This window comes from Equus przewalskii, chromosome 17 (assembly GCF_037783145.1).
Source record: "Equus przewalskii isolate Varuska chromosome 17, EquPr2, whole genome shotgun sequence".
NCBI classification, from domain to species: domain Eukaryota; kingdom Metazoa; phylum Chordata; class Mammalia; order Perissodactyla; family Equidae; genus Equus; species Equus przewalskii.
The window spans coordinates 80,416,579-80,443,149 of record NC_091847.1 but is presented as its reverse complement, the minus strand read 5'-3'; the positions used below and the strand labels follow the sequence as shown (position 1 = coordinate 80,443,149).

At 44.9% G+C, this 26,571-nt stretch overlaps 1 protein-coding gene and 2 long non-coding RNA genes across 3 annotated transcripts in view; 1 reads left to right on the top strand and 2 right to left on the bottom strand.

Annotated features, from left to right (window-relative positions):
* The window catches only part of LOC139076861 (uncharacterized), a 7,789-nt gene extending 5,551 nt beyond the window's left edge, over positions 1 to 2,238 (bottom strand). Inside the window, exons 1-2 of the long non-coding RNA XR_011528884.1 lie at positions 2,074 to 2,238; positions 1 to 458 (exon numbers count right to left, since the gene is read on the bottom strand). The exon at positions 1 to 458 is cut by the window's left edge and continues 5,551 nt beyond it. This is a non-coding gene — a long non-coding RNA (uncharacterized lncRNA). The remainder of the gene's footprint in view (positions 459 to 2,073) is intronic.
* A 104-nt stretch (positions 2,239 to 2,342) lies between these two features.
* LOC139076860 (uncharacterized) lies at positions 2,343 to 25,762 on the bottom strand. The gene is made up of 5 exons (XR_011528883.1): positions 25,631 to 25,762; positions 17,072 to 17,180; positions 3,685 to 3,777; positions 3,385 to 3,545; positions 2,343 to 2,651 (listed from the first exon to the last, which is right to left on the bottom strand). It is a non-coding gene; the product is annotated as an uncharacterized lncRNA (long non-coding RNA).
* The window catches only part of KLF7 (KLF transcription factor 7), an 81,815-nt gene continuing 80,000 nt past the window's right edge, over positions 24,757 to 26,571 (top strand). The window contains exon 1 of the mRNA XM_070581789.1: positions 24,757 to 25,288. Within this exon, the coding sequence (XP_070437890.1) occupies positions 25,187 to 25,288 (102 nt within the window). The 5' untranslated portion in view covers positions 24,757 to 25,186. The remainder of the gene's footprint in view (positions 25,289 to 26,571) is intronic.

Genomic DNA, 26,571 nt, shown 5'->3' with positions numbered 1-26,571 from the left:
TTCAGTGGCCTGGATAGGGGCTGCCTCCATTTAGAGAGTGGCTCCCTTGGTTTATGTTACCTGTATGGCCCTGTAGGTGCTGGCGTTGGCAAGACTGGCTGTGCTTTCCTTCTCCAGGGCTCTGCTCACGTGTATGTGAATTCAGAAGGTGGATATTTGTAACTTAGGGAATGCCTGCATTTTATTTATATCCACAGTCCTTTTGTGGACTTCTCATTACCCCAAAATGCATGCTCTTTAATTTAAAAGTGACCCATATCCATACTAAACAGGTCACAGGTAAGTGAGATAAATGAATCCCAGAAATAGAAAAAGAAATAATGAGTTTTATGGGCAAATCAAACCTTACCCTCCTAATTATCACAGTTAGACGCTTACGGAAGATCTGTTGATCACCTTTGAGTGGTGAGTACTTCAGTGCATTCTTGTAAATTTAATTTGATTTGATTGCTGTGGTTCTGTGGAAAGACAAGTGAACATAATGTCAATGTAATTTTATTAGCTGCCTCCCACATCATTGCTTTAAAATAAGCTCATTCTTCATTGCTACACCTTGAGGTTCTGTTATTATTATTATAAACATAAACAGAACATAAAACCTTTAATTTTTGTGTGACAACTCTCTAATTATTCTTTCTACTGTTGTTCTTATTACTGGGGTGAAATCAATACACACTTCCACATTAGGTTTTTATTTTTCACAGAAGATGATGAACACTTCTGTATATTAATCTAGAAAATAAAACTGCTACGAGGCTACAACTCAATATAATTCTTAAGTCTAAAAAGTTTTGCTTTGGGGGCTGGCCCCGTGGCCAAGTGGTTAAGTTCACGCGCTTCGCTGCAGGCGGCCCAGGGTTTCGTTGGTTCGAACCCTGGGCACGGACATGGCACCGCTCATCAAACCACGCTGAGGCAGCGTCCCACATGCCACAACTAGAAGGACCCACAACGAAGAATATACAACTATGTACCGGGGGGCTTTGGGGAGAAAAAGGAAAAAAAATAAAATCTTAAAAAAAAAAAGTTTTGCTTTGGAATTTGGCATTTCTGTACATCTGATTGCCATGGTGTGTGATCACCTCTCCGACCCTCAGTAGAATGAATGATGGAGGGTCCTGTTTCTGAGTCTGATCCCGGAAGTGTTCGTACGATGTTTAAGCCTCACTTGAGACAGTTTCTAGTCCTCGACTTGAATTTAATCGATGTATGTTCTCTGCATCAAATTCGCCCTGTCCTATTCCAACAACCATTGACAGCCTTGACCTAAGACTGGTAAGTTAAAGGCGGATTGTTCAAAGGAGATGAGTGGCCTATAGAAGGTGTACAGTCCACAACCTTAGTTATAGCTTTTCAATAGAGAGATCATAAAAGTATAAAATATTCACATAATAGGTTATTTTCTCCTTATGATTTTACTTGGTTAAGAGATCATCGACACCAGTCATGAGCAGTCACCTGGCATGAGATAATTGAGAGAATTATAACTGAACTTTCACAAGTCATTGTCAACTGAATATCCTACCAGGCCGGGAAGCACAACTTACTGTTCCTTTGGATCTTACTGCTAATTAGTTGTGTTTTCAGGGTCAGAAATATTCAATACATTTTTTTCCCAATCCTTTGACCACTCAAGTGTTATGTATCAAAATATTTTTATGAATTTTAGTTGTTGATTCTCTAGTCAGTCAAAGGCTTGTGATTTCCACCTCCCTGTCTTTCTGACATCCCGGTGTGCTTCCATGGAAAGCAAAGTGTTGTCAGAAACAGCAGATCAAGTGCATTTCCCAGGAAAGGCATCTCTCACCTTCTAAGCTCCATCACCCACGCCCACTGCAGCGTTGTCTCCAACTACGTTTACAGTATTTCCACACAGCCTTTATCTCTGAGTTCTGAAGGGTACAAAACTACTTTACACAAATTTCTCTTCCCCCAAATAGATGCTTACTTTACATTTTTCAAAGCTCCAAATCGTCATGGTGTCTAACAAGGTTTTCTACTCTCCTGTTTGGTAATCTCACTCGTGATTATTAAATGTTATTGAATAGACACTTGAATTGTCTCTATTTTTACCTGAAAAAACATTTAAAACCATCATTTTCAAGGAATTTCCAGTGAGGAAGGAAGTCTGTAAGTGTGCACAGGGTGCCACTCACTCCTGCAAGTCTTCATGGCCCCAGGGACACACAGACACTGTCAGCGACCGTGAAGTAGCCAGCCGTGAGCCAGGCTTCTGACCTTTTTGGAGAAAGCACCGTATCAGTGGCTCAGACAGCTGTCCTGACCTGCACAATATAAATGTTGAGTCCCCCCACAACCACAAATGGTTTGAGACTACTTACAACAACATCGCAATGATAACAAAGCAATCCATGGAAGTAATAAGCCAGGACAGACAAAATGAGAACCAAGAAATGTGCCAAGCCTCGAGTTACAGAGTGGCTGCTGTGGAGCTTGAGGTCAGAAGGACAGGGTGACAGTCCAGGGTCCATCCCTGACATACCGGTGACCTTGAACAAAATGCTGCCTCTCTCTGGGCTGTGACTTCCTTAGCTGGATAGTGCAGGGGTGCATTATTAGATGGTTTCTGAAATATCGTCCAGCTTTAAAATTCGAGTTTCTAAGATTTTGGGCTTTCATGAATCATTCAGCTGAATATAAAGAAAAAAAACTGGTTTTAGGGCTGAGGGAGTACCTTGCAATCTAGCCAGTTATCTTGCAGGTGGGGGTACTGTTGATCATGATGTAGACAGTGCAAGAGAATGCAGAGATGTGCAGCCTGTCTCCACTGGCGTGTCGGGGTGGGCCTCCAGCTGACCCTGCCTGCATTTCCAAGAATGTGCGGGTCATCCCGAGAGAACAGTACCTTCTGCTCTGCTCTGACCCACAGAGTCTCCCCTCAACCGTGGACACAATTTACTTCTCGGATTTGTTTATTCATTCACTTAGATATGAATTCAGACATTTCTTTCAAAGGAACGTTACTTTATAGTTTTTTTACAATATATATTTTTATATTACAAAGATATTTTAAGCAATACGGAAGAGTAAAGGCAGAAAGTAGATACAAAACAAAACACATGAGCAAAGAAACCCCACACCAACCGCCCCCCCCCCCCAAGAAGTCAGAAGCCTCCACTGCTCAGGGAAGCTGCTTTAAGGGAGGGCAGGTGGACGGCGATGTTTTTATAACACTGGGTCATGTTTTACTTACAGTTTAAACAGTAGGAACTGATTTTAATTTAACTCAATTTTAATAGAAACAAAAATAAACTGAAGTGAAACAAAAGGAATTAGTGAGCTTCAAATCAATGCTTGCTCCTAAACACCTGCGGTGGGAGGAGATGGGGCCCCAGTTTATCCCACACGCTTATGGTCACTTACAAGCAGGAGTAGAGACCAAAGAATTCAGTGCTGAACTCATTCTCATCACAATTATCTGCTTCTGCTGTGATGTCTAAGCTCAACATCTGTCCATAGCTCACAGTGCAATTCCAGTGAAACGTGAGTGTTTGGACCCATGGTCCCACGGGTGTTGGCACTGCCTAGCCAAAAGAAAAGAAAAAAAGTTCACATGTTTGTGCTTACTGTGCGATCCTTGGGGAGTTTCTGGATCAATGATATTGTGGCCTGAGTATAAGCAGTGCATGGGATGTGCTCCTTTGCATACAAAAAATTACTTACTTTTTAAAACTGGAGAGAGGCAGGATGATCAAATAGACGTGTTGAGGGAGCCCAGGATCTGCCCTCCGCTCCCACGTCGCACTCAATGATTCGCTGGTTTCCAAAGCAGAGAGAATGCAGATAATCCAAGAGAAGAAAATGAATTTTAAACTCTTCCTTACAAATTCTCTATCTTTGGTGTATGCTTTATAATGTAGGTAATGTATTAGTGCAGTAGCACAAGGACGTCATTTACGAATAAATGAATAAAAAGATAGACTTCGAGGGTGCAGGCTTAGAACTCTCCTAGAGGGAGGAGTGCCCCTTCGAGAAGTAGAGACCCTGCATTCAATTCAATGGTGTGTGCAGCCAGGCTTTCTAGGGCTCTTTGTCTCTCCATTTCTAAGTGGAAGCTCCTCTCCCCCTCCTTCTGCCCGCTCCCTTGCAGAGAAGCTGGGAGGTCCAGAGAGAACACTGTTGCCCGAAACAGCAAAAATTCCATAAACATTCTGCATTAACTGGGGTAATTTAATTCAGATTAAAAAATTGTTTTCTTGCACTTATTTTAGTTCATATGTTAATGGTCTCCATTTCCTGTGTTTAATTCATATTTGTGGGCATTCTCCCAAATATGTATTCTGAATTAAATTAAGAAGCAAAAAAAACATCTAGGAGCGGCTTTCCACTGTACCTGACAGATTCACATTAAACCCCTGAGTCTTAATACATGACTGAAGGGGAGTAACATAAATGGACTCTGAATTTCTCCCATGTAGCTCATTTACAAGAGTGCCTCAGCTTGCTAAGAATTTGCCTCTTGTTGGCCATTAGAACACTTACTGGAATATTTATTAGTTATTAACACAGACAGTGTGCTTGCGTGTGTGTGCACAGGCTGAAAGAAAGAGCTCTCGCAGACTTATGTTGGGGCTGGTTTAGATCGTCATATGTTATACGTGAATTAAAAAATAACTAAACCCAGGAATGAATTGAGGTGAGACCCCGGAGTAGAGGGCTGATGGGCTGGTGGGGGCACAAGAGGAGAGGACCACCTGCCTAACGTACCTCATGTTTCTGTGACTCAGACGTGCCGTTACCCAGTGGACCCCGGCTGCACAGTTCTCTACACCTGGTGCTGTGGCTGGATGAGTTTGCTACGGCCGCTGTACAAAGGACCACAGAGCTAGGGGCTTAAACAACAGAAATTAATTTTCTCACACTTCTGGGGCTGGAGGCCTGAGATCAAGGGGTCAGTAGGGTTTCCTTCTTCTGAGGCCTCTCTCCTTGGCTCGTACATGGTTACCTTCTCCCTGTGTCTTCACAGAGTCTTCCCTCTGTGTGTGCCTGTCCTACTCTCCTCTTCTTATAAGAACATATTATAGTATAAGGACACACTAGTCATATGGGATTAGGGTCTACCCTAGTGACTTCATTTTAACTCATTTTACCTATTTAAAGACCCTATCTCCACATGCAGTCATTCTGAGATACTAGGAGTTAGGACTCAACATATGAATTTGGGGAGGGGAGGGTGGGACACAATTCAACCCATAAATACTGGAATTCCCCAAGCTGATGGCTGCACAGTCATGCCAACAGAAGACCAGCTAAGCTACAGCTAGATTCACACTGGATAGTAGCTTTCTTTGGCCCGGACTACCTTTACACACGATTATGAAATGCTTTGTTGTGTAGCTGTTAATAAAGTTTGTTGCTTTCCATGCTTGAGGTGGCTATATTCCGGAAATGAATGAAATGTTTCCTGTGTCTTTTCTGTAATGAGAGAAGGAGAGTAAACAAAACCGGGGCATTAATACTAATTACTGTTATGAGGTATTTGGGAGTACAAGTTTTAATCCTATTTGTAGGGTTCATTTTCATGGAAAGAATTTGATTTATATATTAGCATAAATTTGTTTTATTTTCCTCCTGATTCAATGCCACTTGAAGGGACTTGAACTTGAGCTGTTCAGAATATAGAGAAGAGGGTCAAAATACAGTTGGTGTGCTAAGCTGTGACACAAGATTCTCCTGCTAACATTTGCAGCATTTTCCTTGGTTGACCAGGCACTTTTCTCCCTGGAAAGTAAGCGGCAAACAGCTATCTACGAAATGGGTCAGAGCAAATATATTTGGTCAGGTGCAGAATAAATCGTTCATAGATTGACTAAAATAGTCCTAAGCAAAATAAAACCAATCTCTAAGCCACACAGATCCAACCCAAAGGCTTTCAAAATCAAGCATCTAACGCATTCATGGCTAGTTCGTATTTCTATTGAAGGCGTGTTTCCTAAAGCTTTATTCCCACAACTGTGGACCAAACGCCCTGAGCCTGACAGAATTCCTACAAACTGCAATATCCGTGATGTCATAGACCACAGAGGTGGTCCAGAGAGTCCGGACCCTCAAAATCAGAGAGAACGTAATGTAATGATTGCCGCCTGAAGAAACTGGAGGAGAATCCAAGAGGTTGACAACCAAGTCTGACATTCCAGATTATGAATGCTCTTTTAATAACCAGGAAAGAGTTTGAGGAAACATATGAACAGAACGTGGAGAAAAAGAAAATACTCAACTTGTAAAGCAAAATGAAGAAAATCCGTCACCTCTAGCACAAATGAAACAAAATAATTCTTTATTTTGTGTTTGCAGAGACAATGAGAGATTAACTAATCCATTAGACATCAACTTCCAAAGACCTCTGGATATTTCCTGTTCTATTTCAAGTGCATCAGTCCCTCAGCAAAACCCCAGACCATTACAAGTGTCAACTGCTATTGCAGCATTTTAGAGTTCCCAACCTTGAAATTGCCTTGGTTTCAATGACATCACTCTATCTTGGTTTCCTTCCACCTCTCTAGTTGATTTTCTTGGTCTTCTGTGCAGCCCCTGCTTTCTCTGTCCATCCTCAGATATTGGCGGTTCAGTCCCTCACGTTCTTCTCACTCTTTCTGGGTGATCTTATTCACTCCCATGTCTTTAGCTGCCATCTCTGTGCTGATAACTCCCAGGGCACATCTCTTTTTTGAACCACAACCCATAAGTCCAGTTCTCTGCTGTCCATCCCCACCTTGATACTACATTAGTACTTTATACTCAAAGTTGAACATCTCAGATTGATGTTTCCATTGTCCCAACTTTGGTAGCCAGCTCCCAGAGTGAGTCCCTGTGGTCTCTTCTTCTTGGTTTTTATGGCGTTGTGTACCCCTTCCTACATTATATAGGGCTGAGCTGTGTAGCCAAAAGAACACTGTGGAAATGATGAAGCGTGCCTTCTGAGGCTTGGTCATAAAAGACATCATGACCTCTTTCTTGTTCTCTTTTGGATCATTTGCTCTAGGGGAAGCCTGTTCTTATGTCATGAGGACACTCAACGGCCATATGGAGAGGACTATGTGGCATGGAAGACACCTCCCATCAACAGCCAGCACTAACTTGCCAGGTATGTGAGTGGGCCAAACTGGAAGCAGATCTCCAGCCCCAGTCAAGCCATCAGATGACTGCAGCCCCAGCCGACATCTTGGCTGTAGCCTCACAAGAGACCCTGAATCAGAACCATCTAGCTAAGCCACTCTCGAACCTTGCACCACAGAAACTGTGTGAAACGTTTATTGTTGTTTGGGGCCACTAAGTTGGGGGGCCTTCCAGCAAATACATGAGCAACATTCCAAGAAAACCTAAAGTCCCTCCAGTGTTTCCTTCCTCAGATGTGTACAACACAATCTAATTTCAATGATTCATGCAAGAAATGGTGAGGACCTTGCTGAAGGGAGTGGCAATAGATGTGGCAAGGAATGCATGGACTAAGTAGACATTAGCAAGCGTTTGATGGAACTTGGTGACAGGAGGTGGGGCTTAGCGAGTGGCAGGAGTTCAGGATGAAGGGCTTGTTCCCTTGGTTTTATGTTTTATGGAGCTCAGTTCCAAAAGGAATGAAAGAAAAATCCAGCCAAATAAAGTTTCATGAGCTAGGTCCTTCATAAATCACAGTTTGCGCAATTTCTTCACAGGAATCAGGTTTTAAATATCGTGATTCAAGAGAGAAAGTATCAAGTTACATTTACGGTAGAATAATGACAACAATTTTTCACATTTCTGTTTATACTCTTGAAATTTCCCTTATATGCATTATTTTATTTGCTGTTCATGACAATACTGTGTATCAGCTCAGCCAGTTTTTACGCAAATTTCAGCAGTGAGAAAAAAAATGAGATAGTGTACCAGTTAGTAAATTTTTTTCATTGAAATTGTGACAGAGGATCCAAGTCAAACTGGTTTAAGCTAAAAAGGAATTTTATTACTAGAAGTGTAGGCGTAGGAAGAGCTTCAGGTCAGCGTCATTCAGTTCTGAACAAGGCTGCCGGGATCCATTTCTTGGCTCTGCTTCATTGTGTCCTCTGGGCTGGCTCCCTCTCAGGCTCCATGTGGTGTGGCTCAGCGGCTTTAGGCTCCTAACATGACAATACCCAACACTCAGATGGACGGAGCTAGAGCAAGTCTCTTCCGGTGGCTTCCAGGAAAGTCCTGAGATTCACTCCGATTGGCTGCCTAGACCTGAATCACCCACACCATCCAGGGAAACATGAAACGCTGATGGGCCAGGCTTAGTTCGCGTGCTCCACCCCTGGAGCTGAGAAGGGACCGACTCCATCCTGAAGCTCACGGACCGTGACTGCAGGAGAGGCAGTTATCAGAGAAAACTCCGAGCAAGGTTACCAAAGTGTTCAATTCAGGATGCTAGATGACCAGAAATCAATACATGTCAGATAGAAATATTATGTATAAAGCAGGTGCCTGATGCAGAGTCATCCCCAAGAAAAAAGGTGTTAGGACTAAATGTGGAAACTGAGGCAGGGAGAGTGCCTAAGCCAGAGTGAGAACCCAGCTAGCTGAGCATTAGACTGATTCATGCCACTTCTACACCACTGCCGCAGCGGGAGGTCAGCTGTCTCCCAGGTTGCAGATGGTGCATGGCTGTGCTCCCGTCTCCACCCCCATCTTCCTTCTCATTTCATGGCTGTGCCGCACCGTCCTGTATTCTAAACGCTGACAGCGGAGGTCATGGTCATGCCCATATGCACTGATGTCTCTGAGCCTCCTGTGAGGCAAAGATCCCTGAGGCTTGCAGAACAGAACAGAGATGCAGGTGGGGAGGGTGTTGGTGGCAATGTGGGGAGAGGGGCCACCTGTCCCCAAGGCAGTGGGCTAGAACGGAGGGCTGAGCAACAGACGTGTTGTGCATTCTTCCTTAGGGCTGAGACCATGTCTAGCCTGGAGCTCTTCCTTCCCAGCCCACAGCAGGGAGCACTGGGCCAGGTGGGGACGCAGCAGCAGAGCCTCGACCGAGACTCCAAAGCACTGTGAGAAAGTCTGTTTCCAAGCAAGGGCCAAAGACATTCTTCACCAGCAAAGTGCTGGGAAAATGTGAGTAAGAGGTGGGCGAAGCAGGGAAGGCATGATCACTTAGTCATGGTGTTCTAAGAATTCCACTCGGAGTCCTTAAAAGGGTGTCCAGTAAATGCCCTGGCTCAGGTGGGTCAGCTCCAAAACCATCCCAAATACCCAGTCTTCTGTGCTGCCTCTGAAGGCATTCGGAAAGGATGATTCCTGATCTGGAGACGCACTCGAATGCCGAAGCTCCCTCTTGACTGAAAACTCTGTCCACGTGTGACTATGCTCCATTTTCTGTCCTTAAAGAGAGCCAAAGAATTTGGATATAGGAAGTGAGTTGAAGGACCGATTTTTCCTGACTGTTTGATTTCACATTTTGTCATCTTGCTCTTCAGTGCCCTGATTTTTACATCTATAAATCAAAAACAAGAAGGAACCTCCTTTATAGGAACATAACGAAGATGAGAAGACACAATATAAAAAATATTGAGGCAGAAAGACAAAAAGTACAATTTAAACAAATTTATTGTTAGAATCTGCATTATCACTAGTGACAACGATTGCAGTTGTAGTAATTTATTAATGCACAGAAAGAAGACAATAGAGTAATTTCTAGTTTGGGCAGAGATGTACACACAAATTAAGAAAAAAGTAGTAACACTGTTATCTCCTGATTTTGCATTTTTTATAAGGAAAGGATCAAGAATTTCTGTCTTCTGGAGTGTGTGTGTGTGAACCATACAAAGAGTAAGCAATATTTTTGCATTCGAAGCCCAAACTGAAAATCAGGGTGTCTTCCAGTTTTGTTCATTAATCTTCATACCTTTCTAGCAATAGCCCCCAGATATGTTAAAACCAATCTTTTACTGTCTAATTTGGGGGCATTTCTGGGTGGATGGCCATAAATCTCAAAAGGAATATTGCTCACTTCTTTTAAGAATTGGTGGTGACTCCTAGGTGGGAGCGGGTAGACCCCCACGAGGAGTAGGTTCTCCTGGAGGAGACAGCCGCTGCTCAGGAGGCCGGCTGCCTGTGGTGGGCAGCACGCTCACGGTCACTGTCCGGAGCGGGACGGGCGCTTCATCAAATCCTTCTTTCTAGTGCACCCTTCTCTTCCTGGAGTTGTAATATTTTTCTAATACAGACAGGGAATATTTTTTTGAGAGTGCACAGTCATGGTAACATAGATACCCTGGAGAAATACTTTCAATTAAAATTCAGAAGGTTTAAAAATCCAGGCTAGAAAGGATTTCCCTGGCCTACAAAACCTAATAAGATTTCTCCCTCCCGTTTTCTCCCTCGTCTCCCGCTCCGAGTGTGCGCAGCTGTCCTGCTTTCTTACCTGGTGGCCCCATTTATCTCTGCCCTCTAGACACTTAAGTCAGAAAACGGCTTTAAAGCATGTTTCGAGAAAACTTGACATACTGATCTACTCTCAAACTCAGTGAATTTTTTTCAGCTGGAAAAGAGAGAGAAACCGCAAAAGCAAAGCAATAAAATCTTTTAGTCAAGTAGGAAAAATCTGAGCAGGAGATGGAGAGGTAGAATTTGTGGTGAATGAGCGAATTAAAATAAGAAAAGTGTAGAAAGCACGGATTTTGAGACCTGAGGAGAGGGCAGGATGCAGGCAGCCAGTGCAGACGTGGAACAGGTGGACCTCTGCAGGGTGGCCCTGTCTTCTGTGGGCTCGGGGCCAGTCATCGAATCTCTCTTGGTCTCATCTACAAAGTGGGATGTGGACGCCTAGGTTGCAGAATCTCTTAGTGAGTGTTACACAGAGTGTGTGTAAAATACTTCTGCAGCGTGAGTACACAGTACTCACTTCTCTGGCGTTATCACTGTAAAAAGTTAAGTGCCTGGGCATGAGGGAAAGAAAGTTCTCTTTTTCTGTGAATGTGTTCTTATTAGGATTATGGTTAAAAGTATAGCCATTCAATTGAAATTAATAAAACATACAGGTTAGAACCAAGAAGCAGACACGTAGCAACTGAAATGAATTCAAGGGGTTATGAGTGTCCACCAGAGACCACTCTTACTGGAGGCGGAGCTGGGATGAGGGTGAGGCAGGAGACGGCCAGGGTGGACACTCAGAGGCGCACACCCTGGGGGAGGGGGTCCTGCGTGTGGACCCCACACCACAGGGCTGAGAGTGAGCACTTCCCTGATTCCTGCCTCACCGTGGCTCCTGTCCTGTTTGGAGGACATCCTGTCGGGCTCACGGCCGCTGGACCCGGCCCCTCCCCAGCCCTTTCCTTCACGCTCGCGGTATCTGGAGACACAACAGCAGCCTGTCGTCAGACTTCTTTGGCCTCTCAAAGAGTTCCAAGAGGGATAGTTCTGGGAGGTGGCATGTGGAAGGGAACAGGGGTGCATTTAAGACTACAAATTTTAACTGCAGAGATGATCTCATGCTCACTCGGCAAAGTACACGGAGAGACTTGCTAAAATCTCCACTGTTGAGGGTAACAAGTCACGACCTCTTTCTCTCACCAACGGTCTTGGTGAAAATGCTAGGGACAGAAGCAGGACGGCCTTCACTGGCTTGTCAAGGACAACGTTGCGGGCTGGAAGACACCAGTCGCTTTCAAGAACTAGCAACAAAGGGGAGCTTGATGGCAGCTGGTAGACAGCCTCCAACATACGTATTTTTCTTAGACATTGTTTTCTAAATGTCTGTAAGATATAATACTTCCATTATTCAATTCATTCAACCCCCTACTCAATCTAAATCATTTGCAAGCATAGCCTAATACTAACTAACACTTGTACTGTGGATTAATTGGTATAGTTTGATAAAATTACATAAAGCTAGTTTTTTGAGAATGGTGATATATTAGAAATGTGTTTGGCAATAAGTAACAGAAAATCCAACTACAAGGACTTTCAGCACGGTGGTTAATTGTTCTCATGTACCAAGATATGAAGAGTCAGGCAGTCCTAATGTTGGCTCAATGCCCCTGGTTCTCCTGGTCTTTCCCTCACAATCCCCATAAGGCCAGACAGTGCTGCTACTGAGGCAGTATATAGGGCAGGAAGAAGGAGGGACAGTGAAGGACGGCACTCCATGGCTGTCCCCTTTCATGAGGAAAGCAAAGTCTTCCCCAGAAACCCACATTCTCCCGTGTTATGTGTTGAATTGTGTCTCCCCCCCCCCCCCCGCAAAAAGATATGTTGGAGTACTAACCCCCAATACCTCAGAAGGTGACCTTATTTGGAGATAGGCTCCTTACAGAGGTAATCAAGTTAAAATGGGGTCACTAGGGTGGGCTCTAACCTAATATCACTGGTGTCTTTATGAAAAGGGGAAATTCGGACACAGAGGCACACGTACAGGGAGAACACCATGTGAACAGGAAGACAGCCGTCTACAAGCCGGAGAGAGAGGCCTGGAACAGATCCTTGCTTCATAGCCCTCGGAAGGAACGAACTCTGCCAACACCTTGATTTCAGACTTTCAGCCTCCAGAGCTCTGAGACATCACATTTTTGTTGTCTAAGCCCCCCCAGTCTGTGGTACTTTGTTATAGCGGCCTTTGCAAACTCATACATCCCACTAGACTTCCATTTGCATCCTCTTGGCCAGAACTGGGCCCTGGCCCCCCCTAACCACAAGGGAGGCTGAGCAAGTACATACATAGCTGAACACATTCCACCCAAAGAATTAGGACTACGGTAGCAAGTTTAAAAAAGAGACTGGACGTTGGGTGGATTACCAAGAGCATTTTCCACAGGGGAGAAAGTATTTCTTCTGGGTAAGCGGTGCGAGGATTGTAGCTTTCCCTCCAACACTGCTCAGAGATTTGGAATAATACCGTGGAGATAGTGTTGTGCAGCGGAAAGCACACGGGGGTCTGGATAACAGCACTGATGTTGCCGCTGCTTGCTATGTGGTTTTACACAAGTTGCTTTAACCTCTAGGCCTCAGCATTTTTATCTGACTAATGGCAATGATAATCTATGCTCTTAGCACTTTAATGCTAGCTACATCATAGACCTGTTGTGAGGACCAAGTGAAATAGCAGATACGAAAGTACCTTTGAACATATGATGGTCTATTGAGATGTAAAAGGATAATTAAGAGGAGATAGTTCAGCTTTTATATTTTGAGAATGAAGGAAAGTTGGAACAAAATAGACTTATTTATCTTCAAAGTTAGAGGAGGTGAAAGGAGATAGCAGCTCCTCTAAATCTAATTCTTAACAACAAGAAGGCACCAGTTGGTGAAGTGGAAGTGATGCCACAGGACGAAAGCCCATTATCTCAAAGTAAATAGGAGTCAGGTAGGTGGGTGTGGCCAGCTAGAATTGGCTCTGGGCTTCGGGAAGCCATTAGTAACAAGCTCAGCAAAAGAGAGGTCTTGAGTTCTTGGCTATATCAACGCTTCTCAAATATTATGTGCACACAAATCACCTGGGGACTTTACTAAAATGTATATTGCAGTTCAGGAGGTCCGGGGTGTGGCTTGCCATTCTGCATTTCTATCAAGCTCTCAGATGTTGTCGATGCTACTGTATATGGTGCAATATAAGGTCTAAATGCGTATATGCATGTTCCAGATGTAGCTGAAAATATGTTTCTACAGGCATTAAGTGCCGTATGCTGTATTTGACAATTAGGTAGACATCTTTTTGCTCAAATCTTGTATATCTTTATTGATTTTTATCTACTCTATCAGTTACCAAGAAAAATTAAACTCTATCAGTATGATTGTAGATTTTTCTTTTCTCCTTTAATTCCTCCTTTACCATTTTGAGGCAGTATTAATAGGTGCACATGGATGTAGAAGTGTTAGATCTTTCTGTGGATTATTACATAGTAAAATATCCTCTTCATCTCTAGTTCATTTATTAACTGAAAGTCTAATTTGTCTAATATTCTTGGAGCTAAACCAACTTTGTTTTGGCTATATTTGCGTGATTTATCTTTTTTCTTCCTTTTACTCTCAACTTTTCTTTTGCCTTGTGTTTAATAAGTAGCTCTTATAAGCAGCACACATTTCAGATTGAAGCATTTAAAATTGTCAACATTAGACCATTTCTGATTGATAAGAGTGGAAATTTCATTATACTTGAGTTTTGTTTTTTATTTAGTTTGAAACTGTCTTTTAATTGGACGTTTTAGTCTGTTTGCAATTATTGAAATAATGGATATATTTGGGTTTATATCCACCATATTATTATCTGTTTTCCATATATTTGTGCTACTTATTCTATTTCTTTTTCTCTCCTTTCCTAGATTAATAATTTATTCCTCCCCTTTATTAGCTTATTATTTAATATTCTTAAACTATACTTTTAGTGGTTACCTTAGAAATTAAAACATTTGTCTTTGATTTGTTAGTCTAATACACATTAGTACTTTTTCCATGTCCTAGGACAAAGCAAGGGCATTAGCATATTTTAAGTTCATGTACTTCCCTACTTTTGTGCTATTTTAATGTGTACTTTAATTCTCCATAATTTAAAACCTATAGACCTTATCATCGCTGTCTTATAGAATCAATATTTACAGTTCCCCCCACTTCCACACCTTCACCTGGTACCATTATCCTTCTGACTGAAGAACTCTCCTCAGGATCACTGTCCAGTGGATCTGCCCCCACCAATTTTTGAAGGAGATTTTCACTGGGTATAGAAATCTAGATTGGCAGTTATTTTCTTTTAGCACTTTGAATATGTCATTCCAATGTCTTCTCTTTCAATGTTTCTGTGAGAATGAAGAATTCAGTCTTTTCAGTCTTATTTTTATATTCTTGAAAGTAAAATCTCTCTTACCTAAATGCTTTTCAGACCTTCTCTTTGGTTGTTAGCAATTTCTCTGTGAATTGCTTAGAAATAGTTTGCTTGTATTTATTCATCTTAGGGTCTATAGCATGCTATAGTCCATGGCTTTTGATGTCTTTTGTTCAGTTTTGGAACGTTCTTCATCAGTATCTCTTCAAATTGTGCCCTGTCTCATTCTCTCTCTTCCCTTTCATGGAGTCTTGTGGCATGTGTAAGAGGACTCTTCACTTTGTCCCATTCACCTTTTATGCTCTTTTCCCTTTTCCCCATCTTTTGCATCCCTGTGCTTTTGCCTGAATATTTTCTTCTAACCGACTTGCAATGCTCACTTCATCTGTGTCTAATCTATTGTTAAACTCTGTATTAGTCAGGGCTCTCTAGATAAACAGAACCAATGGGATAGATATGATATATATGAAGAGATATATTATAAGGAATTGGCTCATGCAGTTACGGAGGCTGAGGAGTCCCACACTCTGCAGTCTGCAAGCTGGAGACCCAGGAAAGGAGTGGTGTAACTCAGTCCAAGTCTGAGGGCCTGAGAACGAGGAACACCGAGGCCAGGAAAAGATCTATGTCCTCGCCCTGCAGTCAGGCAAGAACGACCAATTTCTTCCTTCCTCCTCATTTTTGTTCTGTTCATCTCAAGGGATTGGATGATGCCCGTCCACATTGGGGAGGGCCATCTGCTTTACCGCGTCCACTGATTCAGCTGCTGGTTTCACCCTGAAACACCCTCACAGACACACTCAGAAACAACGTTTGACCAAATATCTGGGGACCGTGTGATCCAGTCAAATTGACACATAGAATTAAACATCACAAACCCTTCCATTACATTTTTATTTTCAATTATTGTGATTTTTAGTTCCAGAATTTTATTTTATTCCTTTTTTATAGTCCTCAGTTCTATGCTGAAATTCTCCATGTTGTCATTTAATTTCTTGATTCTATTAATGATGGTTATTTTAAAGCATACATCTGATAATGACAATATCTGGATTTCTTATGGGTGTGTTTCTATTACTTTTTTTAAATGTTGGTATTGGGGAAGTTTTACCTTTTTCTGCCTGTTCACTTTTAAATGAGTACTGGACATTAAGTATAAAAAATTATAGAGTTCGTTCAAGGTTCTGGATTCTCTTTCTGCAGAGAGGATTTACTCTTCTTCCAAAGACAGCCTGACTAGCAGCCTTACTCCAGCAGGTGCTGAGAGATCTCAGAGTCAGGCTTCAGTCCTGGTAGGGGATGGTCTATGTCTGCCCTCCACACCTTCCTCTCTCAACTGCTTGACTGACTCTCAACTCCGATATTTAGACCCCCAGCCTTTTGAATTTGTGGAAAACTTTTCTCATCTTCTTTTTCAGGTATGTTTTCTGATTACCTTCATAGCCTCTCAGTTTTCTCTTAAGTAATTACTGCAGTGGGATAAAACCATTCTGATCTTTGAGCTTACCTCTTTGGGCTTCCTCTCTCTCCAGGATCTAGGTTTGGTGAGTTCTTGCTGCATTGTTACTTCTTGAATACCTTCATCATGTAATTTTATATTTTGTCTATATTTTCTAGTTGTTTCTTTTTGGAGGGGGTGGTCATTTTCATCCAACATCAGCTGGTCTACCTTTGCTAGAAACACACCTCACTCAGTGGTATTTTTAAGCTCTTTCTAATACACAGCCAGTGCTGGGAATACAGAGTTTAAGAGTGCTTACTGCCAGGAGTGATGCTGAATCTCATTTTCACTTAGATTTTAGACCAATAACTCCTTATTATCTTGTCAGCTCATCAATGCTTATATCCTAGCATTTTGGTTGTTTTCATACAGAGGGAGTCGGTCCCAATAATCTAGTCTGCTGTATTGGCCACATTACTTTTTATTTAAATCTCTCTTCATTTAACATGTCAGTTCCAGAAGGACAAGAATCATATCTCATTCATCCTTATAGCCCCAGCTCCCAGCCTAGTGCTTGACAGAATAAGTGCTCAGTAATTGTTGAGCAAATGACATTACATGGCTTTAAATGAGACTACCTGGGCACATCTTAGTGGGTCCACCAGAATTGAAAAATATGAAGTTCAGTTTTTCCAGTTTAAAAACAAAATGATTTGCAAAGGTGAGATTCCGTGCTCTAGGGGCATTGGTTCACATGAGGCAAATTTACAAGGAACTAATTTATAAATAGCAACATAGCTTGATCACTGTTTAATGGGAGACACAGCTGGAATGATCATGGATACCTGTTATGTTTCTTCTTCCCTTATCCTTTGGCATTCCTGTCTTTTATTTAGTGTTAATTGTTCTATATTATCATTCTTGTATTTTATTGTCTTGATTCATACTTCTTCCCTGGAAGTAGAAGAAATAATAAACAAGTATGTAAATAAATAAAAATTGATACTATGTGTTTACAAGTGGCAATCTCATTTAAGTAAGTCCACTCAGAAGATGAAACTACAGAACAGAAGTTTGCTACAGTAAAGACATCTCAGAAAGGGGAAATTCAAGGTTGCCAAATACTTACTTTCAAGCTACTAAAGTAGATCTCTTTCCATTCTGTCGAAGTGATATTTAAAGGTCACTTAGCATCAGGGCATCCTTTACCACAGGACAACACGAAAAAAGCTCAGATTTAACAAATTCTTGTTCTCCAGGCTTCTTTTGCTGTTGCTGTTACTAGTTCCCAGAAAAGTCTGTTATTACATCACTTTGTGAAATGTTACAATAGTCAAGATTACAGCTCTCTTAAAATGTAGCAAATGTAACAGTGGCTGTTTCCCAGAGACTGAGAAGCATCTTATTTAAAAAAATACATTAACCCTTAATTGTTTTGTAAAGTGGGTTGACAATGAGTCTCATATACTTTATGTAGATTTTGGTCATTTTAGTTAGAGTTCTTTGCTAGGAGCCTTAGATCTTCCATTTTCTTTCAACCACATTTGCCGTCATTTGAGGTAACAGCATTTCCTCTTGTTTTGGCCAACCTCACAGAGCCAGCACAAACAACACTGTGTCCAAACAATACTGGAGAAATAGTAATATTATTTTTTAATTTTACTGAAAATATTTTGTGTGATCTTTTTAAAGTTGGTTTAAGAAAAAGTTGACGTGTACCATACATTCTCTGTAGGGTGATCAGACAAATGTTCCCTAGGAATTTATAATCTCAAAAGGGCAATGATGCACAAGAACATGTGGAAAGGACACAAACACTTGGGATGGGTTTAATGCAGACATCTCTCGAAGGTCCAGAATAGATACTGCAGGAAAGCGGAGGATAGGTTCGCGTGTGGCACAGAGAGAGCTGGGCAGAATTTCACACTTGGACAAACTGGGTGGAGGCAGTGCGTCTCTCTGAGTTCTCACCTTTTGACCTTCATCAAATGGGATTTCCCTAGCTTCCCAAATAATGACCAGCACTGAAGCAAAGCAAAAGAGCGTGTCATACGTGGGGCCCAGCTGGGAGAGGCTGAAATGAAATGACCGCGTAAAGCATGACTGCATTTGCTTAGAACAATCTTTGAGCATTGCAAAGCAGCAGGAGAGATGAGAGCTGGGAGAAGGCCATGAAGCATGCTGCAGTGGACACTGAAGCCTTTCCCTCACTCAGGCTGCATAAATGGAAGGTTAGGGCATCTGCCTTGCTTACTCCCGAGAAGAGCAGTAACCAGTATCAAAAACTGACTCAAATGACTCTTCTAACCATTCAGATGAGCATCCTTCTGGTAAGGAAAATTCAGTGAAATTCAAATAAGCAACCAGTCAGCAAAAAACTGCTGCTGACATTATTACTCTTCCAAACTACCCAGATCCATCACACACATAAAAACTCATCCCTGGGCACTTGTGGAATAGGTGTCCCTCACTTAGAGGAATGGTCACTGTCAGCAAAGTTTGCAGCACGGACACTTTCGATCGAATCCATCTTATTCTCCCATTGATTTCCATTACAAAATCGGAGATGCTTTCTGCTGTTAAATCCCATTAACTGTGTACCAAACCCTTTGGAAATGGCGTGTTTAAAAGAAAAATGATAATATTCTGATAAAACATTGACAGCAATATTTAATATATTAATAGTAATGCTGCGCTGTATTCAATACGTCACAACAAAGCACGCTCAGGGAGAAACATAGCAGAATCCTATGACCTGCACCTCACACACCGCAAAGGGTAAGGATGTCTAAAACATTAGCAACTTGATTTCTCACCAGTTTCACCACTGTCTCTGCATTTCTATCATTTTACTGTCAGAGGAATTCTTTTTATTATTTAAAAAAACTTTTCTCATTCTCTACTGGCCTCTTTCCCAGAGTCTTTGTCCAGAACCCCCTGAATAGCTTGTGATGCTATCCTCAGAGGGGGAAATTAGCCAACCACTCAGCCATCGCGGTTTATCGCAGTGCCTGCTGGGACTTTCCCATCATTGGAGCAACCGGGTGTCTCCTGGGAGGAACGTTGCAGAGGGAAGCAGCAGATCTGTGAAGGTTGCACTAGACACTTGAAATGCCTTTTCTAACTTTTGGGATATAGTATTAGTAGTTGACATTGGTAATGTGTCTGTGTTTACCATTCTATTTTCAATCTATGCACTTTGCATAATGGATGTTGAATGACCGAATGTTTTGCATAATATATGCTGAATGACTGATTGAATTTAGATGATGATGCTCTTCTTCATTAGAGGATACTGACCATTCTAAGTACAGGTAGCTCAAGCTGGAAAAGTGACCACAGGCAATCTCCACAGAAATCATGCACAACAGGTCATAACACCATTAAATGTCCAACATTCTAAGGTCTGGGAAGGACATTCCTGACAGTGGACTTTTGCTGAATTCTTGAATTCCTCACTTTTATCATTATGGCATACCAATTTTTGTTAAACAATAGACTACCTGAGTCAGAGCAATGTGCCCATCACCAACAATGCACAAGTCCTCCCTGTAACCCCTTTGTACGACCCACTGCAATGCAAAATTCAACATTCAGGTTGGCTTCAAATTTTATTAAAAAATAAATGTTTTCATTAAACTGTAACATAAGCACAGAACTCTGAAAAGTCAATGGCAAGACTGGGATGTTTTCTGGAGATTAGCAGGCTACCTGCCAAGAGATTTTGGTTAATTCACCAAGACCAAGATTTTTTTCAGCCCATCATGTCCAGAAACCTCAAAATGTCAGTCTCACAACTGAACACACCCAGGGAGTCAGACCCACGCTAACTAAACTCACAAGGAACACAAGTACAGCTGAAGTCTCCTTGCATTGACAGTAACAATGAGAACTGTCACAGCGACCACCAGGCCCTCTGGTTGCCACGAGCACATTCTTCCCCTGCAGGCAGAGCGAGTGGGAAGCCAAAGTATGGGCAGAAAGTGAGCACAGGGTGCAAACAAGAGGAGAGCTGTATTCCTGAGGACACTCTATCCAGGACACAGAGGCCTGACGAAGCCGCCATGCTTCCTTTCAGTCATGGAACGACTCCCCAGTTGTAAGCACGTATGTATGTCATGGTCTATACAGACCACGTCTCTCACAGTCTTGTTTACCAAATTCCACCTCTCTGACGCTCTTGTTTTCCATGAGCTCTTGTTTTCTAAGTTCACACCTTCCTCCACATAGTAACATTGTGAAGGGAAGCAAAAGTGATTAGTATATGAAAGTATTTATTAATGATATGACCACTTATAAATTAGTCCCCCATTCAAACGTCTCTTTGAAACACCAGCCCCCCCTCCCACACCCCCCATGGTGGTAAACTTTACAGTACAATGCAAAGACATTCGAATCTATTGCAAAGTGAAATTGTAAATCTTGGAAAAGGTCTAAGGTTTAATGATGTCAGTGAAAGTGAAGTTGGTAAAGCAACTGGCAAATGAGGATCCACAGAGTTAAACAAACGGAGGTAAAATCAACAGGGGTGATGACCACAGATGCTTCAGAAGAGAAGAATACTTTGAGTATCAAAGAATTAATTGAGGCCCTTGGCAAACCTGATGAAACCCTCAAACATTTAAAAAAATGACCCTCTTTCTGAGTATGGTATAAAAGTCAAATAGGAAATAAAGGATTTTGTAAGGTGCTTCACATTTTGTAGAAAAGATTAAGCTAATAATAATCTTCTTGATTTATTATTTATTCATTCTGTAATTAGCACATAATTGCACTTACAACATAAATTTTGTTCAATATAGGAGAGAATAAATGTATTTTAATAACATTGAGTTTTATTTTCAAATAAAGTCCCTAATAAGCCTTTTTTCGTGAATTGCTCTGAAATTTGGTCCCTGTTTTAAGTAGATCGACTTTAAGGAGGCTTTGCCGGTGGTGCTGGCCACACTGTGCTGATCGGACTCCCGTACTAATGAAGCCAAACTTTTCCGGCAGTGACAGACTGATGCCTTGATTGGGTTTATTTACGTATTCTATTTTTACTATTTTGTTCATAAAATATCCTCATTTCTTCGTTCTTGGAGGATAACATTATTTCCACTTAGGAGTTTCCTCTAAGATCACTTCCAAAGGGTGATACCATTAAAAGTAATATGAGTGTCTCCTAAGGCAATGCACATAGAGGACACAGACTTTGGAGTCAGACCTGTATTTGAATCTGCTTCTGCCACTTAACAGACATACAGTAACGGGAAAATTATGTGCCCTCTCTGAACTTCGTATCTTCATCTGTGAAACCAGAGCAATAATACCTCCCTCACTAGATTGTGGTGAAGATCAGATGCAAACAGGTGTAAATGCCAGGTACAGAGAAGGCACTCAATATGCAATAGTTTGAGCAGCGCTGTTTATTTTTGGTTTGACTGAAAACTTCCCTTGTGATCTTAATTTGTTGATTATTTCCTACATTGAGATTCTTTGCACGTGTTTTGCAATGTGAACCTAGGGTCTCTAGGCAATAAAAGTAGGCACATATGACTACTATTGAAAATGAGCCTTCAGGAGTGCCTCATGGCATCAATCTCTAGAATGAATGCTAAAACAATGTATAAAGCTTTGAAAAAAGTCACAATGAGGTTTTCAGGGTTTACACTGTAAAATTTTGGTTGAGTTCTTCTGTAAGTTGGATGGCTGATATTTACATGGGGAAAACCTCTCCAGAAGTGGCCCTTCTCCACACACAAGCAATTTTTATAAACAAATCTTGACTTAAAACCAAGAAACCCAGTCTTCACCGCACAGAGAGCCACAAGCAGAGCAGTCTTGAAAGTCAGTCGCTCCTGGGTTTGAATCCCTGCTCGGCTGCTTCCAGTTGTGTGACCTTGACCAACAGAGTATTTCTAAGCCTGGGTATCTTCACCCATAAAGTTGGAGATAATAAAAATACCTACCTCAGGGTTGTCCTGAGGATGAAAGGAGACATGGCCTATAAAATGTTTATGTGCCCCTACAGCCCAGCACAGTGAAAGTGCCAAATAAATAGTAGCTATTACTTGTAAAATCTTCAAACTCGCAAGTTAACAGTTATGTCATATTTTGTTCAAAAATGGTAACAGTGTAACACAAAAACAAAAATTGAGTCTCAAACATCCAGTTTTACGCTTTGGTCTTGCCTTGTCTTTGACTCCTGAGTGTCCTCCATCTGAGCCCCTTCCCTTCTTGTTACTCATGGCCTTGTCCTATCCCCACACACAACTGGAATAGCAAGGGCGGGGGTGCACCTTACTCTGTATTGGCGAGGGCTGCTACCTCCCCTCCTTGTCTGAGACTCTGGTGTGTCCACCCACGGGTCTGATTAGTTCAGATATTATTCAGTTGACTTAGCTAAAGCCAGGAGATAATGATGGCTAACATTTAGCATTCACCTAATAGCACCAGATATGCCAGTGGAGTTACATTATTTTGACTCTTCATAACAGCCAGGCAAGGGCGATGCCACTACAGCATTCCTATTTCTGAGATGGGTAGGCAGAGGGTCTGAGCCAGCAATTTGCTCAAAGTCACACGGCACCAATGACCATAAGGATCAAGAAGAGTTGATGCATTAATTGGGATGTGATGGCTTGAAGTGGTTTTCTACTTCTGGGAAAGGCCCACCCAGCCTTTCAAAGAGAGGCAGGGCAGTCTTCCCCTACTGACACGGATACATAGGTGTGCTCTCCTGATGTCACCTTTTCCCTGTATTACTTTTAACTTTTTAATACCATGTATCCCCAGTATCACGCATGTATACACGCAATACTAAATGCACCAAGACGTTTGTGCATTCCGTGCACCTATGCTGCATGAATGCACCAATTATCCTCCTACAAGAGACGCTGCAGATTTGACCAACAGAATTTCAGACGTCAAAAAGTAACTAAACTAGACTTTCCTCAATCCCAGCAATTCCTGTTTAATTTCCCCTGGAAATATCGAATTCCAAATTCTGTTCATTCTATGGGGCAGAATCTTTCAAATATCGTGATGTGGAGTCCCACATAGTCAGAAGGAGGGGCAGCTGAGAAGGGCAATTAAGGTGCCTGTGTTTCTTCCATTATGGTTATAGAATTAAGTTTCTCATCTCTCAATAAGTACTGAATTCTGCAATCATTCCAAAAGTGGAAGTTCAGCTCACAGTGCATTTTCGGGAAGCTTGAACCACACTGACCATTTAAGGTCAAGCAAACAACTGGTCAACCCTAACAATGTACATTGTGCAGGGTTTTTATCCAAGAGATAACAGGATCTCTATCTATATATCTCTATACGACAGCTCCAGAACACAGTCCGGTTCCGCCTCTCACCACCGCAGCTCGGCAGATACCCTCTCCCGAAGCCCCTGGGAAGCTCCGGTGGCGCCCCACGTCTGCCCGGCTCCCTCTATTCTCTTTAATACACACTCAAGCGAAATGCCCCTTTCAATCAACTCTAACTGGGAGTCTGACTCCGTGCCTGGTCTCTTGCTCTCGGTCAGAAGGAGAGGGCGGGCAGGTGGCGGTGTGGCGCGCAGCTGGACGCTTGCAGATCGGGGCGGGGTCTGTGCACACCTGGGCGCTCGCGGAGCCAGGGACTGGGCCCTATGTACCTGGGCGCTTGCGGGGTCCGACAGAGGGGCCTGTGTGCACCTGGGCGGTTGCGGGGCTGGGGGCGGGACCTCGTGCATCCGACCGTTCGCGGGGTCCGGGGACGGGTCCTGTGCGCACCTGGGCACTCGCGGGACTGGGGACGGGGCCTGTGCGCTCCTGGGCGCTTGCGGGGCCCGGGGGCGGGGCCTGTGCGCACCTGGGCGCCTGCGGGGCCCGGGGCGGGGCCTGTGCGCTCGCGGGACTGGGGGCGGGGCCTGTGCGCACCTGGGCGCCTGCGGGACTGGGGGCGGGGCCTGTGCGCACCTGGGCGCCTGCGGGGCGGGCCCGGCCGCTGTCCCCGCGCCGCTCGCCTTTGTTCCGCCCGTAGTGCGGCGCTTCCTCCTCTGGCGCTCCTGACCCGCGGCCGGGCAGGCTGTGGGCACTGGTGAAGGGGCTTTTCTTTTCGGTTTGCTCTTTAGGAAGGGAAGCCCCCTGGGCACTCGCGTCCGGGCGGGGGGCGGGGGCGGCGTCCCTCCCCCCGGAGGCATCTGACCGCGGCCGGACTCCCCTCCCGACCCGCGGCCGCCCTCCGAGGGGCGCCCGGGCTCCGCCGGCAGCGGCGAGGTCGGAGGCGCCGGCCCCGCGTCCCGGGAGCCGCGCCTGTGCGTCCGCGCCCGTGTGGCCGCGGCCGCCGGGCCCCGCGCGCGCGCCGCGCCCTTATATAGGCCTCTAAAAATAGCCGGCCGCGCGCCGCCCCGGGAGACCGCGGCCGGCCAATCGGCGCCCGCCGCCCCGCGCGGCCCCGCCCCCGGCCCCGCCCCACGCCGCCCATTGGCCCTCAGTGACTTCACGAGCCCCTGTTTACCTTACATGGTCACGCGCGGGGACGGACGCGCCCCCCGGGTCCCCGCGGCGCCGCGAGCGCGCGGAGGGGGCGGGAGCGCGGGGGGGCGCGGGCCGGTGGGGGTGGGGAGCGCAGGGAAGGGGGAGCAGCGATCGCGAGAAAAAAATGCAGCCTCCCAAAATAAAGAGCAAGGACTGCGCGGGGAGCGCGCGGCGCTGCAGACGCGGATGGCAGCCCGGGGTCCGTGAGTTCGCGGCCCCCTCGTGATCGGAGCGCGCGTGGCTCCGCGGACCGGCCCTGCCCGCGGCCGCCGCACGGCCGCATGCCCCGGCCCCGTCCCCGCGCCCCTCCGGCGCTGACCGCCCCTCCTGGTAGTTGACCGCACACCGCACAACAAAGGCGCTGGATGTCTGCGCTCCCGGGGGGCGAGCGCGGCAGACGGACACTCGGACAGCCCCGGCCGCGCTCGGGGGAGGGCCTCTCCTCCGCTCCTGCCCGGCAGCAGCAGCATGGACGTGTTGGCTAGCTATAGCATATTCCAGGAGCTGCAACTCGTCCACGACACCGGCTACTTCTCGGCCCTGCCGTCCCTGGAGGAGACCTGGCAGCAGGTGAACCATTTAAATTACTCGTGCGAATCGTGCGGTGGCGGCGAGACGCAGGGCTGCGCCGAGAGGGCTTGGGGTTGAATGTTTTGTTTATTCCCCCCCCCCCCTGGCTGTTTGTTGTCTAAAATGTTTTCGGAGACAGCCCTCCTCCCCCCACCCTCAGCCCTGGGTGCGCCGAGCGAGCGGCGCTCCGGGCGGCCCCTCTCGGTGACCAGCACCCCTCCCGGCGCGCACGCTGCCGGGCTCGCTTCCCCGCGCGGACCTGCCCAACTTCTGGGGCTCGAGGGGCCGCGGGGAGGTGGTCTGGGCTTTCCAGCCCCCGCTGACAGGACGCGGCGCCCCTACCTGCACCAGCTCTACGTTTTGGTACCTCGAGTCAGGTTCATCTCGTTCAACTGGCGCTGACGACCGGCAGATGGGGGGAGGCAGCGCAAAGCGGAGTGTTTGCCTAGTAATTAGCAAGTGTCCATAAAGAATAGGAACTTGATTTTGAGATCAGAGGGTGGGCGGCAGGGCGAGGAGCCCAGTGACAAAAGACACTCCAGGATTCCCAGGAGGAGGAGGTCGGGAAGACGTGGCTATCTCCCGCTGCCCGCCTGGTGGGCTCCCCAGTGCAATGCCCCCAGAAAGAACCAGCCCCCCCGAGGTGTGTCCTTGTCCCTCTTTTTGGTTTGGGGTCCCTCTCCAGCTAGACAGCACAGCCTCCGACAAAGGGTGGTGCGTGCTCCCGTGCCTCCCACTTTGTCTTGGAGGACTAGTTAGGCGACTCCCAGGATGCTGAAGGGCACCAGTGCCAAGTTGGCTAGGCGTCTCAGTGAGGGCGAAGCGGGGCTGGTGACAAGTTCACTGGGCTTTGTGAAGTGGAATAAAGAAAGTGCTGGTCAGTGGAAAGTGCTAGATCTGCTGCGGAAACGGTGGTTTTCTCAGCAAGGATTAGGAGCTGCTGAGGGGACGTTCTGCAGGAAAGACGGTGGGTGGGGGCGGGGGCACATGGGTATTCTGTAAAAATTCTACAGCGTGCACCACGGAAAGTCCAAGAAGACGGTCTGGATTTGCACACTGGAGGTGTGAACTTGCACAGTCTGTCCTGGAGAAACCCGCTTGCCCTTGGGGAGGGCTGCGAGAGGCTTGGTGTGTGGCTGCTCATGTAACTTCTCTGCTCCATGACAGCAGCTTGTTAAGACTAATGAACGGCTGGATTTCCTCTGCCAGGGCCCAAAGCGGGATTTGCCAGCTCAAGGCTGGGATGTAACAGTTGCTGCTTTAGCGAGCGGGCTTGGCATTCG